Source organism: Hoplias malabaricus, chromosome 14, assembly GCF_029633855.1.
Source record: "Hoplias malabaricus isolate fHopMal1 chromosome 14, fHopMal1.hap1, whole genome shotgun sequence".
In the NCBI taxonomy this organism is placed as follows: Eukaryota; Metazoa; Chordata; class Actinopteri; order Characiformes; family Erythrinidae; genus Hoplias; species Hoplias malabaricus.
The window spans coordinates 38,581,508-38,596,324 of record NC_089813.1 but is presented as its reverse complement, the minus strand read 5'-3'; the positions used below and the strand labels follow the sequence as shown (position 1 = coordinate 38,596,324).

Below are 14,817 nucleotides of genomic sequence, written 5' to 3'. Positions count from 1 at the left end.
AGAGACAGGAGAGTGAATCAGAGAGAGAGAGAGAGAGAGACAGGAGAGTGAATCAGAGAGAGAGAGACAGGAGAGTGAATCAGAGAGAGAGAGACAGGAGAGTGAATCAGAGAGAGAGAGACAGGAGAGTGAATCAGAGAGAGATGGAGAGACAGGAGAGTGAATCAGAGAGAGAGAGAGAGAGAGACAGGAGAGTGAATCAGAGAGAGAGAGAGAGAGAGACAGGAGAGTGAATCAGAGAGAGAGAGACAGGAGAGTGAATCAGAGAGAGAGAGAGAGAGAGAGAGAGAGACAGGAGAGTGAATCAGAGAGAGAGAGAGAGAGATGGAGAGACAGGAGAGTGAATCAGAGAGAGAGAGACAGGAGAGTGAATCAGAGAGAGAGAGAGAGCGAGAGACAGGAGAGTGAATCAGAGAGAGAGAGAGAGCGAGAGACAGGAGAGTGAATCAGAGAGAGAGAGAGAGAGCGAGAGAGAGAGACAGGAGAGTGAATCAGAGAGAGAGAGAGAGAGATGGAGAGACAGGAGAGTGAATCAGAGAGAGAGAGAGAGAGACAGGAGAGTGAATCAGAGAGAGAGAGAGAGACAGGAGAGTGAATCAGAGAGAGAGAGAGAGACAGGAGAGTGAATCAGAGAGAGAGAGAGTGAGCGAGAGACAGGAGAGTGAATCAGAGAGAGAGAGAGAGAGCGAGAGAGAGAGACAGGAGAGTGAATCAGAGAGAGAGAGAGAGACAGGAGAGTGAATCAGAGAGAGAGAGAGAGAGACAGGAGAGTGAATCAGAGAGAGAGAGAGTGAGAGAGAGAGAGAGATCTACTACATTCTACTACAGTCATGTCTGTGTAAGCTCCCAGACTTTTCGTGTTATTTTCTGGTTTTAAATGAGAGAAATTCTGAAATAATCTCAAGAAACACTGCAGAAAGATTCACTAAGAACAGAATTACAAAAAACGAGACTAAAATCGACAGAATCTGTGAGATATTTGAGGTTTTCTGATTGTAACTGTAAGGAGAACACACCCAGACAGAGCAGCTAACAGCAAAACTGAGGTCAGAGGAAAGAGAGGAAAACTCATCTCCCCCAGCGTCACCCACATCACCAGCAGCTCATCTGTGAGTGACACCTCCTTTACACACAGTGGAGGAAAAATAAGAGCTTATTTGTTTAAGGTTTTGCTGATATTTAATAGATTTTAAGAACAAAACTAAAGCTAAGCTAAGGGCTAAAGCTAAAGTGTCAGTTGACAATTGAGAATAAACATTCCGTCAGTGACATTCAAACGAGCTCTCGGAATGAGCCAATCAGAGGAAGCCCTGCTCCTCTCCTGCTGTCCTGAAGACAGCGAGGCCTCACTCTGCGCTCCTGCACAGTTCCACACAGTCACATACCCCCCCGAGGTGAAGAGTGACGCCGCCCGAAAGCAGTTCAAACACAAGCTGCTGAAGGAGAAGCCAGAGACTCTGTTTGCAGATCTGTATAAGACCGGGGAAGTCAGCAACCTCATCTTCTACTCTGACCACCCCAGCTCATGGCACAAAGCTCTGACCTCCCACTACCCCTCTGTGAAGAAGGAGGGCATCTGTAACGGGTGGAAGGTAAAGATCAAAGACCCCAACGACTCAGAGACGGTGTTGATCACAGTCAACATCTACAAGAACGGAACACTCATGGTTCAGGGGAACCTCGGTGAGTTTCAGGAGGCCTTTAATGAACTTAAGGAGACTGCAGAGAAAGAAAAAACCAGTGACACTCTGCAGGGAGAAGACTGTGCTCCCACACAAAGCACTACAGCACCGAACCCTCACACACAGCACAACACAGCAGAACCCTCCGCTCAGGACCAGGACACCGATCAAGACCAACACCCTTCACTCCACACCTCCATTACCCTGATGAAGGAGCACTTCACTCGACTGGAGGTGGAGTTAGTGCACCTTCGGGAGATGGTCCTGGAACAGCAACCGGACAAAGAGCTGACAAAAGACAGAGAGACCTACAGAAAAGAGCTGGCTGAACTTAAAGCACAGGTGAGAGGACTACAGAAGGACAGGGAGAGGGACAGGGACAACCACAGAAAGGAGATGACTGCTCTGAGAGAGGAGCTGAGACAGAGAGACGACATCGTACGGAGTCTGAGAAACCAACTCCTCAATCAGCAACAGGCTCCTGTAACAGCACAGAAACCCACCCAGGACCTGTTCACCCACCCGCAAGATTCAACCTCCACCAGCCCACAGCAGCCTCTACAACCACCTCCTCTTTTAACCCCGGCTGACTCAGAACAACCTCCTCCCTCAACCTCCTCCAGCCTCCAAACACCTCCACCTTTAACCCCGGCTGACTCACAACAGCCTCTTCCCTCAACCTCCACCAGCCTCCAAGCACATCTGGAGCCCAGCGGGACTATACACCATCTGAACATTGCACTGCTAATGGACTCCAATGGGAAGTTTATTGATGAGAAAAAACTCTTCCCTAAACATAGAGTCACTAAACTCCGATGTCCAACTACAAAAAGAGCATTGGAGCTACTCTCTGAGGCAAATCTGGGCTCACCAACCCACATCATAATCCACACAGGAACAAACGACCTGAGAGCTCAGCAAGAGAGAGTGGCTGTGTCCCTGAGAGCAGTTATAGAGAAGGCCTGCAACACCTTCCCTAATGCCAAATTCATCATCTCCACCCTGCTGCCCCGCAAAGATTTCCACCCGGATACGATCCAGAAAATCAACGCCAGGACCTCCAGAGAGTGTGCCCTCCGACCCAACACCCACCTCGCCCACCACCCGACTCTGGACACAGCCTGCCTCTTCGACCACGTCCATCTGTTCAAAGAGGTAGTTCCTGTGTTTGCAAAGACACTAAAAGATGTGGCGCTGGCCCGGAACATCACTAAACACCAACACACCACTGGACGTGGACCTCGATACACACAGCCTTCAAGACCCTCACCACGACCTGCAGTACGACCGATCCCCCGTCTGAGACCTCAGCAACATGGTCATCATTATCCACCACTACCAGACAGGAGGAGGAGGAGCCACTATGAACACCCTGCTCCCTCACCAGCTCCATCACCTAGCACAGGTACACACACTGCACCACTGAACCAGGGCCCAACACCAGCTCCTCAACTCCAGATCAGACCAGGAACACTGAGCTACGCCCAGGCGGTCGGCAGAGCAGCAAACACCACCACCTCTGAGCTGAGAGACATTCAGCAGATGCTCAGCCACATCTGCACACATCTGATGGGACACTGCCGGTGGTAAGAGGCATATTACCAGAGAGGTAAAGGACATTAATTATTCCACAGTGTACATTATTTCCTCTCTGTACCGTGATTAACACAGAAATGGAAATTTGATCTTTTTTATTAATATTAATTATCAGTCTATTGTTTTCAATTATCTCTCTTATTTTGAAATGTTAGAAAATAACACACTTTAATTCACACAGAATGACATCTTTTCGCATCTCTCTATGGAATATCCAAGGTTTAAACTCCTCTTTATTTGGTTTAAAGAGCAGAAACCCTGATTTTGTACAAGAAATAAGAAATATAGATGTATTAATTTTGCAGGAGACATGGAGTAGAGGAGACGAGCCCACTGGTTGTCCCCCAGGTTACAGGGAGTTAGTGGTGCCCTCCACTAAATTAAAGGGAGTTTCTCAGGGAAGAGACTCGGGGGGATGCTCCTCTGGTTTAAATCAGAACTTTCTCAATCGATTCAAAAAGTAAAACAAGGGGAAAATCTTCTCTGGATCAAAATTAATAAGCAGTTAATCTCAACCCCCCAAAATATATTTCTCTGTGCCATCTACATCCCCCCAGCAGAATCGCCCTATTTCAAAGAAGAAACCTTTTTGGATTTAGAACAACAGATCAGTCATTTCCAAAAACAAGGACATGTGGTTATCTGTGGAGACCTGAACGCCAGGACAGGAGCTCAGCCCGACTTCATCAGCTCTCACGGTGACCACTTTATAACAGGGAACAACGTCCACTTCCCAATGTTCCACCGCAGAGAAAACTATGACAAATCTGTGAATGCTCATGGGAAGAGCCTGCTACAGCTCTGTCGAAGCCTGGGTCTGTACGTCGTAAACGGTCGATTACGAGGGGACTCCTACGGTCAGCTCACTCACAGCTCGGCTCTCGGCAGCAGTACGGTGGACTACGCTATAACCGATCTGGACCCGGCCTTCCTCAGAGCCTTCACGGTCAAGCCACTAACACCCCTCTCAGATCACAGCCAAATCACACTCTATCTGAACAGAATCATTAGAACTGACCACAAGAAACACCCCAGCACACTGTACAAACTCAAACACACACTCAGGTGGACTCCGGACAGCACTGACCAATACCTCCACACCGTAAACAGCCCGGAAATCCAGACACGTCTCGACTCCTATCTGTCAAACACCTACCAACAACATAAAGAAGGTGTTGATGTGGCTGTAGAAAACTTAAATCATATCTTTGATCATGCAGTCCGACTATCTAATCTCGCAGCCAGGAAAAACAAACCAAGAAAAATCCAATCAGACGCATGGTTCGATCACGACTGCAAGAGAAAGAGAAACAAAGTCCGAAAATTATCCAATCAGAAACACAGGGAACCACTTAACGAAGAATTACGCACTGAATACTGTGAGGTACTGAGAGAATACAAACACACACTTAGAACCAAAAAGTACAAATACACACAACATCAAATACACAACCTGGAGAATTCAATCAACTCCAATTCATTCTGGGACAAATGGAAGTCATTAAACAGAAAACATCAGGATGATTTAGCGATCGCTGATGGAGACGTGTGGAGAGATCATTTTGAATCATTGTACAGTCGTCAATTATTAAATACACAACAGCAGCAAATATCCAGTAAATTATAAACACTCCACACAGTGATCAAAGACTATCAGAGCCCACTGGACTTCCCCATCACAGAGTCAGAGTTAGAGGAACAACTCAGAGGCCTCCAGCCCAGAAAAGCCTGTGGTACAGACGGCATTATGAATGAAATGATAAAACACACAGATTCGAAATTCAAATTGGCCATTCTCAAACTATTTAACCTTATTTTAAACACAGGCCACTTCCCCAGCGTCTGGAGCGAAGGTCTCATATCCCCCATATTCAAATCCGGAGACAAATACGACCCAAACAATTACAGAGGGATCTGTGTGAGCAGCAACTTGGGCAAGGTCTTCTGTAGCGTCCTCAACACTCGACTCACGGGTTTCCTCACTGACCATAACGTCCTCAGCAGAGCTCAGATCGGCTTCCTCCCGCACCACCGAACATCTGACCACATCTTCACCCTCCACACGCTGATAGATAAACATGTACATCACAATAAAGGCAAAATCTTCGCATGTTTTGTAGATTTTCAAAAAGCGTTTGACTCCATTTGGCACATAGGATTATTCTATAAACTTTTAGAAAGCGGTGTTGGGGGGAGAACCTATGACGTCATTAAATCAATGTACTCTCACAGTAAATGTGCAGTGAAAATGGGAACGTTCAGGACAGAGTTCTTCCCACAGTCTTGAGGAGTACGTCAGGGCTGCAGCCTGAGCCCCACTCTCTTTAATATCTATATTAATGAACTGGCTGATAAACTGGACCAGAGTGACTCAGTACCCGGCCTCTCTTTGGGGGACACCAAGGTCAAGTGCCTCCTCTACGCAGATGACCTTGTTTTGCTGTCACCGACCAGAGAAGGACTCCAGGAAAGTTTAAACGTCCTGGAGAACTTCTGTCAAAACTGGGCTCTGACAGTAAACCAGAGAAAAACTAAAATAATGACATTTCAGAAGAGGTCTAAAAATCAGGGGAACTACAATTTTACAATAAACAACACCAACATTGAACACACTAAAACTTACACGTATCTGGGGATAACCCTCAGCTCCACGGGAGGTTTCGACTCGGCTGTGAAGGAGCTCAGAGAGAAGGCCAGGAGGGCTCTATTTTCCATCAAAAAGTCCATTAATTTCGAGATACCAATTCCAATCTGGCTGAAACTGTTCAGATCGGTTGTTGAACCCATCGCTCTGTACGGCAGTGAGGTGTGGGGACCCCTTACACAGAGAAGTTTTACCAACTGGGACAAACATCCAATTGAAACCCTGCACATGGAATTCTGCAAAAGTATCCTTCATGTGCAGAGAAAGGCCCCCAATAACGGCTGCAGGGCCGAACTAGGGCAGTACCCCCTCCTCATAGCCATTCAGAAAAGAGCTCTGAACTTCTGGAAGCATCTAAAATCCAGTGACCCCCAGTCACTGCACTACAAAGCCCTGTCCAATCAGGAGCTTCACATTGATAGGAGTCCCCTCAGCCAGCTGGTCCTGGCCCTCAGTGACCTACAACCCAACGACATCACCGAGTCCAAACATCCTCACCACACACTCACTCAGAAAATCAGACCCCAACACATCATCATCCAACAACAAAACAATTATCTCACACACTGGACTCACACCATACACCAACAACATAAACTACAGAGCTACTCAGCCCTCAACAGGGACTACACACTGGCCAAATACCTCACAACCATCAGGGAGAGGTCACTGAGGAAGACACTGACCATGTACAGACTCAGTGAGCACAGTCTGGCCGTGGAGACCGGCCGTCACAGACAGAACTGGGTCCCCAGAGAGGACAGGCTGTGCTCTCACTGTGAGCTCTCGGTGGTGGAGACAGAGCTGCACTTCTTAACCCAATGCCCCAAGTATGAGTCCGTCAGGAGCAGGTTCTACCAGAGAGCGAGTCGAGTCTGTCCTGAGTTCCTGCTCCTCACTGATACAGAGAAGCTCCAGTATGTACTGGGAGAGAAGGAGGAGCTGATCCCACACGCAGCCAAATATGTGACAGACTGCCACAACCTGAGGGACAACCAGTGTGGACAGTCAACAGTGTAATTAATTATTACTGAATATTACTGATTATTAATGATTATTAAACATCTATATTGTCTCCATGCTCTTATTTTCCTTTTCTTATTTAATTATCATTAATCTTGTAAATATCATTTCCTGTTGTTGTAATTGTATCTGTATCTGTATGTTTATGTATTTTCTGTAATATGCTTTAGCAACAGTGTATTGTATTACATTCATGCCAATAAAGCACTGCTGAACTGAACTGAACCGAGAGAGAGAGAGAGAGAGAGAGAAGGAGAGTGAATCAGAGAGAGAGAGAGAGAGAGAGAGAGAGAGAAGGAGAGTGAATCAGAGAGAGAGAGAGAGAGAGAGAGAGAGAAGGAGAGTGAATCAGAGAGAGAGAGAGAGAGAGAGAAGGAGAGTGAATCAGAGAGAGAGAGAGAGAGAGAGAGAGAGAGAGAGAGAGAGAGAGAAGGAGAGTGAATCAGAGAGAGAGAGAGAGAGAGAGAGAAGGAGAGTGAATCAGAGAGAGAGAGAGAGAGAGAGAGAGAGAGAGAAGGAGAGTGAATCAGAGAGAGAGAGAGAGAGAGAGAAGGAGAGTGAATCAGAGAGAGAGAGAGAGAGAGAGAGAGAGAGAGAGAAGGAGAGTGAATCAGAGAGAGAGAGAGAGAGAGAGAGAGAAGGAGAGTGAATCAGAAAGAGAGAGAGAGAGAGAGAGAGAGAGAGAGAGAGAGAGAAGGAGAGTGAATCAGAGAGAAGGAGAGAGAGAGAGAGAAGGAGAGTGAATCAGAGAGAAGGAGAGAGAGAGAGAGAAGGAGAGTGAATCAGAGAGAGAGAGAGAGAGAGGTGATGGAGACCTTTGCTGTGGTTAGTTGGAGAGAGGTGGGGCAGTTTCCAGAGAAGTCTCCTCTCCTCAGCGTTCCTGCAAAAACAAACAAATCAAAACGTTCATAACACACCTCCCACCTACTCCTGCACCTCTCCTAATAGACACCAACTATCTCTCTCTCATATTAACGTTATTAAACCCCCCCCCCCCCACACACACACACACACTCACCAGGACGCAGGGGGCTGGCACTGCAGGTCTGTGGCGGTGTGGTCGAGGGGCAGAATGATCTGGACGGCGGTGAGCTGAGTGGCAGGGGCGGTTGCGGGGCAGCAGTGGTAGTCCAGAGAGACGCGAGTGACCGTCCCGCTGCGCTGGCACTCGGCCGACAGCAGCAGAGGAGCACGGGCGGGGTCCTGAGACGAGAGCTGAGACACAAGGGAGAAACGAGTGTTAGCCTGAGCTCACGGGGTAATGCCATCAAATCCTCACAGACAACGTTCTAACATCTACCGTACAGCCACCCTCACAGAGAAGAGCAGAGGCCGGTGATGGAAGGCTACGTGAACAGGAACTCAGACATTTCATAGGATTTATCTGAGCTACAGACTTTAACGTGAGGTCAGTTTCTCTGACATTTCTGGTGCGCCCCCTAGAGTTGTGGAGTGTAATTCACTTTTACAGCACTTTCCTGCAGTGAAGGAGGAGGCAGGGGTTTCCGCTTCTCCTCTAAATGTGACATAGTCCTGTATCTGCAGTGCTGAGCCCAGAGTAACAGCGGCAGAGGCTCTGTTCCCTACCACAGCTCAGTGGAGCAGCACAATGCTTTTGGAGCTGTACTTTCCTTTAACTTTGAATACTGATCAAACCCACAGTGTGATCAGAGAGCGCCGAGACTCACCTGATACTTCAGTAAAGCCACGTTATAGTAGGACGCCTGGGGATTAAGCTCCGCCTCCCTCTGAAGATGAAACGTCAAGGCCTGCATGTTGAACCAGAAATCTCTGGAGTCCGGGTCGTTCTGAGACGGGTCACTGGAGAGAGAGAGAGGGGGGGGGGTGGAGAGGGAGAGGAAGAGAGAGAGAAAGGGGGAGAGGGAGGGAGAGATGGAGAGGGAGATGGAGAGAGAGAGGGAGAGAGATAAAGAGAGGGAGAGAGGGGGGAGAGAGAGAGGAAGGGAGAGAGGGACAGGGAGAGATGGATAGAGAGGGGGAGAGAGAGAGAGGGGGAGAGAGAAAGAGGGACAGGGAGAAATGGATAGAGAGAGATGGAGAGGGAGATGGAGAGAGAGGGGGAGAGAGATAAAGAGAGAGAGGGAGAGGGAGAGGGAGATGGAGAGAGAGGGGGAGAGAGATAAAGAGAGAGAGAGAGCGACAGGGAGTAAGGGAGAGGGAGAGATGGATAGAGAGAAAGGGGGAGAGGGAGGGAGAGATGGAGAGGGAGATGGAGAGAGAGAGGGGGAGAAAGGGAGAAAGAGAGAGAGAGAGGGTGAGAGAGAGAGAGAGAGACAGACAGAGAGAGAGAGGGTGAGAGAGAGACACAGACAGAGAGAGAGAGAGAGGGTGAAAGAGAGGGTGAGAGAGAGAGAGAGAGAGAGAGGGTGAGAGAGAGAGAGAGAGAGGGTGAGAGAGAGGGGAAAGATGCAGAGAGAGAGAGAGAGAGAGAGAGAGAGAGAGAGAGAAAGGTCTTTATGACACGATATTTCTCTTTATACATTCACATCAGCCTTAAATTTAACATTAAAATGACCTTGTTCATTCTTTCAGACTCACTGTCCACACAGGAGCACACTTTGTAGTTGTACAATTACACATGACACTGTAGTCCATCTGTTGCTCTGCATACTTTCTTATCCCCATTTCCCCCCTGTTCCTCAGCGCTCAGGACCCCCACAGAGCAGGTGTGATGTGGTGGTGGATCATTCTCAGCGCTGCAGTGACACTGACGTGGTGGTGGTGTGTTAGTGTGTGTTGTGCTGGTGTAGAGTGGATCAGACACAGCAGTGCTGCTGGAGTTTTTAAACCCCTCAGCGTCTGGACCGAGAACAGTCCACCGACCAAAAACATCCAGCCGACAGCGTCCTGTGTCACTGATGAGCTACTGCCCCTGACTTTACATCTATAAAGAGGACCAACGAATGAGGAGCAGATATTTTTGCTTATTTCTTGAAGTGAGAAAACGTATCTGCCAGTGGAACAAGACACTCTTTGTAGATAAAATGATCTGTTTGATCCAAAGACCTGAAACTAGGACTCATCTGTCCACAACCCCTTCTTTCAATCTTCCAGTGTCTTTTCTCTCCGTCCCATCGTAGTCTTCTCTTTATCGGACCAGTCTGAGGTATGGCATCCTGACGTCTCCTCTTCACTGTTGACGCTGTCACTGGTGTTTGACGGGTTTCCACTTACTGCAGCTGTCCGCTGACGACCAGCGAGACGTCTTAGTCTCAGACTGCACTCTGTAAGGTATTTATCTTCTTGCACAGTTGTGCGTCAGGGACTTCCCACTCCTTTTCCTGTCCTCGTCAGAGCCCGTTTGTGCTACTCTCTGAAGGGAGTAGTCAACAGCTTGGTAAGATGTTTTCAGCTTCTTTGCAATACCTCGCATCGAGTAGCCTTCCTTTCTCAACACAACGGAAAGGTGTTCCTTTCTGGCCGTTTTGAGCCCTTTAAGCAAGACAACACCTGCTGGAGCTTGGTCATGCTCCTGTTTATGTTCCTTTATTAGTGCACTGTTTTTCAGCTGTGCAACAACATAGGAAACGGGTTTCCTAACAATCATTCAGCCTAGTAACATTCTTATTGTGAACTGGCAGCGATTCCCGAAGACTGAGGTCTCTGTACAAAAATACAGGGGTTGGACAGTGAAAGTGAAACACCTGTCATTGTAGTGTGGGAGGTGTCATGGCTAAATTGGAGCAGTCTGGTGGACAATTTTCATTAACTCCACATTGCACCAGTAAGACCATGTGCCTCCAATGGTTCAAACACTGTGTCCTGAAGGCGGTGCTGTGTATCAGGACGACAATGCACCAATACACACAGCAAGACTGGTGAAAGACTGGTTTGATGAACATGAAAGTGAAGTTGAACATCTCCCATGGCCTGCACAGTCACCAGATCTAAATATTATTGAGCCACTTTGGGGTGTTTTGGAGGAGCGAGTCAGGAAACGTTTTCCTCCACCAGCATCACGTAGAGACCTGGCCACTATCCTGCAAGAAGAATGGCTTCAAATCGCTCTGACCACTGTGCAGGACTTGTGTATGTCATTCCCAAGACGAACTGACGCTGTATCGGCCGCAAAAGGAGGCCCTACACCACACTAATAAATTACTGTGGTCTAAAACCAGGTGTTTCACTTTCATTGTCCAACCCCTGTATAAGACATAATGGATCGAAATACAGTTGTGTAAATAGCTTCAGTTTACATCAGTTTACCTGTAGAGGAGCTTCTGATTGGGTAAGAAATGATCCACCCGAGAGATGTTGACCAATCGGAAGCTGAGCACGGGGGCGTTGGGATTGGCCGTGAATAAACGAGTGATTCCAGCAGGAAAAGACATTGTGAGGTCCCCGGTGATCTTCACCAGACAGCTGAAACACACACACACACACACACTTTATTAATGTCAGATCTAAATCCTGTACCTGTGTGTTGTGTGTGTTAATCTTGTCAAATTAACTGATTATAAACGACATTAATAAAGGTTTTGTTCGGACAGTGACCGTACGTTTGTTCGTATAAACATTAGAAACATGTTTCACACAACGTTATCCAAGTCCAGAGTGGGTGACCATGGCTGGGGTTAGGTTTAAGGCTTGTTCAGAGGAAGATGAACGAAGCCAGAGCAGTGAAAATGATGTGAATGGATGATGAGTGTTTACCGGTTGTGTTCTCCTCCTTTAAAGTAAGCATTGATGTATTCTGTGATGGCTGCAGCTACGGGCCACGCCTCTTGAGTGCTGAGAGAGATGGGACTGGGCCCTCGGGACAAGCCTGCACACACACACACACACACACACACACACACACTCAGCACAGGCTGGGAGATTTCCATTGCAGTGGAAACGAACTAGGTACCGTGGGCCAAAAAGCGAGTAGAGTCGTGTGGAACAGGTACAATCCACACTTAGACATCGGTCACACGCTTTTTCCGCCAAGGCATTTATAACTGTTCTGTAGCCTCACTGCTACCAGCCTGGGCCAGTTCTTAAAGAAACATAAAAGGGCAAATATAGTTTTGAAGCAGTGCTGGAGGCACAGGAGTGAATGCCCACCTCGTGCAGGACTCGGGGCACGGGTCTGACCCCCCCACTCGCTCGGACTGGACGACGAGGAGGAGGAAGGGGGAGGACTGGGCTCAGGCAGAGGAGACGAACACAGGGACCTGGACTGAGGGGCAGAGGGCAGGAGTTAGGACAGAAAGGAGGAACATTCAGGTTCTAGCTCTTCATATTTGCTGCCGTAACAAAACCTTGCTTCTCTCAAATGTAGAAATGTAAACAAAACATTTTCATTTTCAAGCTTTGACACAACGCTGTGTTTCGCTGTTGGTTTAATCTTGGTGTGTGTTTACGTTTATCACAGCGCTGCGACTGCTGTAAACAGGAACTACAAAAACATCTCATAAACGCAGAGTTGTTATTTAGCACCTTTAACAGACCGCGAGAGAGTGAGGTCTAAAGTGTGTGACTCTGTGAGTGTTGTGAGGTCGGAGAGTTGTTTACTCGTTCACAGCCGCTCAGCCTCGCAGACGAACGCTTCGAGCGAATGGACTGAGGAGGAACCAACACCAACAGATCACCACTGTCCCTTCGAAAACTGCACTGAGAGCCTGAGAGAGAGACAGAGAGAGAGAGAGAGAGACACACAGAGAAAGAGAGAGAGACAGAAAGACAGAGAGGGACCGAGAAAGAGGCAGAGAGAGAGAGAGAGAGAGAAAGAGAGAGACAGAGAGAGGAGACACAGAGAGAGAGAGAGAGAGAAAAAAGAGAGAAAGCGAGCCAGAGAGAGACAGACAGAGAGAGAGAGACGACAGAGAGAGAGAGAAAAAAAGAGAGAGAAAGCGAGCCAGAGAGAGACAGACAGAGAGAGAGAAAGAGAGAGACAGAGAGGAGACCGAGAGAGAGAGAAAAAAAAGAGAGAGAAAGCGAGCCAGAGAGAGAAAGAGAAAAAAAAAAGAAGTTAATTCCATTCCCTTCAGTGTTACTTTCATTCCAGCATTTGCTCATAATGTAAAGACCCTCGTGTGTTAATTATCATTGCCATTTTCACATATGTACTCTTGAAACAGTCTGGAGAATCAGGTTAGGAAATTTCCTTTGAAACATGCAGCATTTTCGGTGCCAGGCATGTTCCCAAAAGCTGGAAATAGTCTGCAAGCTTTAGGGCATGGTGTGGCACCTGTGCAGCACGTGCAGGCGATATTCCGGAATATTAGCGGCTCTGTTCACACATGCGTTCACTCTTGGACATTATCCGCTCTAGTACAAAGTCTAGGACAAATCTTTCGAACATATAGCTCACATAAGTCTGGGTAATGTCTAGGTTACATGCGTGAAAGGGTCTTTAATGGGAACACTTCTCGACGAATGAACCAATAGATGAGCTGTTCCTTTAACTTTCAGTCAAAGATAAGGAAGTTATTCCTCCTTTTAAAAAGAGAATTTGTCTGTTTTATTTAAAATGTAATTTCTGTTACCTGTTCATCCTGATCATCATTCAACACAAGGAAGTAGCACACCCAATGAAGTGCCACTCCACCACAGGGCACCACACACTCACTCAATCACTCACTCACACTGCGGACAATTTCACATTCACCCAGTCCTGTGTATTATTATGATTATAATTATTAGTATGTGATGTATATAACTCTACCGGTGTGTGTGTTGATGTCGAGGCAGTTCTGGTCTTTGTCAGTTGAGAAGCAGAGGTCCTCCTGTGGTCCAGAATGTCGAGTGAGCGGGGGTCCGTTCCTCCGCAGCTCATCGCAGCTCCGACTTGGTTTCCGGGTGACCTCTGTTGCCGAGGCGACGCCGGCCTTTGGTCCTTCGCTGAAAGGGTTGTGAAGCGAGCTCCAGTGAACCAGCTCCGCCTTTTTGGGCTGCTGAGGCTGGGGGGCGGGGTTAGGGCTGAGCGCCGGCGTCCTACTGGCCGCTCCGGGCGCATGTTGAGCGGCAGCGAGTGCTGATTGGTGCGTGGGGCTGCCGATCATGGTGATGGCAAAGGGGTCATCGGGAGAGTCCGGCGGGGGGACGCTGCGGTCTCTTTTCCGCTCCCTGTCTTTCCGTGAGGAAGACAAAGGAGGAGGAAGAGTCTTAGTGTCATTTAAGGGTTTGGTGAAGGGATCCGAGCGGCTGTCCCGCGATGGCCGGGGGGGCGGCGGCGCCCAGGCGGTTTCAGAAAGATTCCGAGGGTCTTGGGAAGATGGCCGCTCAAAAGCAGCCAAAAAAGGGTCCTCTGGTGGGATGTGTTTACAGCTCCAGACGCTGGGCTCCGGTTCCGGAGCTGCCAGGCTTCGAGAAAAGGCTGGGAAACTAAACGCTGGAGCAGCAGCGTTCTCCAGGGGCAGCGGCGACCGTCCAGGGGATGGGTCACGAAACGCGGCGAGGAAAGGGTCCGAAGGTCGACCCAAGGTCAGAGCATCTTTCGGTTGAGACGACGAAGGCCACGCTGCCCAGCCTGTCGGCTCTGGAGAAGCTCCCAGGGGCTGATGGGAAGGAGAGTCCAAGCCAGAGTCCTCCACGTTCTCAGGAGACGAAGAATCAGAGGAGAAAGCAGCGTCTGTCAGAGAGGAAACAATATCAACAGGGAGACACAAAGAGAAATAACTAAGCGTTGCTAAGTCACAGAATTATTGGCACTGTTGTGTTTGTTCCTTGTGGTATTTTGACCAAAGCAGGTCACAGACCTTTCATTAAAACTCTGAACTGTGGTGGTGGGGTCGAAACAATAATAAATATCTCAGCACCAGCACAATCCATAATCCATGCCCCGTCCAAACCTGTATCCAGTGATGAATAATTCATGCAGAGAAACACACTCCAGCTCGACTCAGGAGGAAAGTGATTACGTTTCAG

The 14,817-nt window shown here is 48.3% G+C and overlaps 1 protein-coding gene across 3 annotated transcripts in view; it reads right to left on the bottom strand.

Annotated features, from left to right (window-relative positions):
- The window catches only part of fcho1 (FCH and mu domain containing endocytic adaptor 1), a 65,009-nt gene that overhangs the window by 3,761 nt on the left and 46,431 nt on the right, over positions 1-14,817 (bottom strand). For all 3 annotated transcript variants that reach the window (XM_066643486.1, XM_066643488.1, XM_066643487.1), the window contains exons 18-25: positions 13,616-14,521; positions 12,463-12,569; positions 12,013-12,127; positions 11,620-11,731; positions 11,173-11,328; positions 8,634-8,766; positions 7,964-8,160; positions 7,761-7,825 (exon numbers count right to left, since the gene is read on the bottom strand). In XM_066643486.1, coding sequence (XP_066499583.1) covers positions 7,761-7,825; positions 7,964-8,160; positions 8,634-8,766; positions 11,173-11,328; positions 11,620-11,731; positions 12,013-12,127; positions 12,463-12,569; positions 13,616-14,521 — 1,791 coding nt within the window. The remainder of the gene's footprint in view (positions 1-7,760; positions 7,826-7,963; positions 8,161-8,633; positions 8,767-11,172; positions 11,329-11,619; positions 11,732-12,012; positions 12,128-12,462; positions 12,570-13,615; positions 14,522-14,817) is intronic.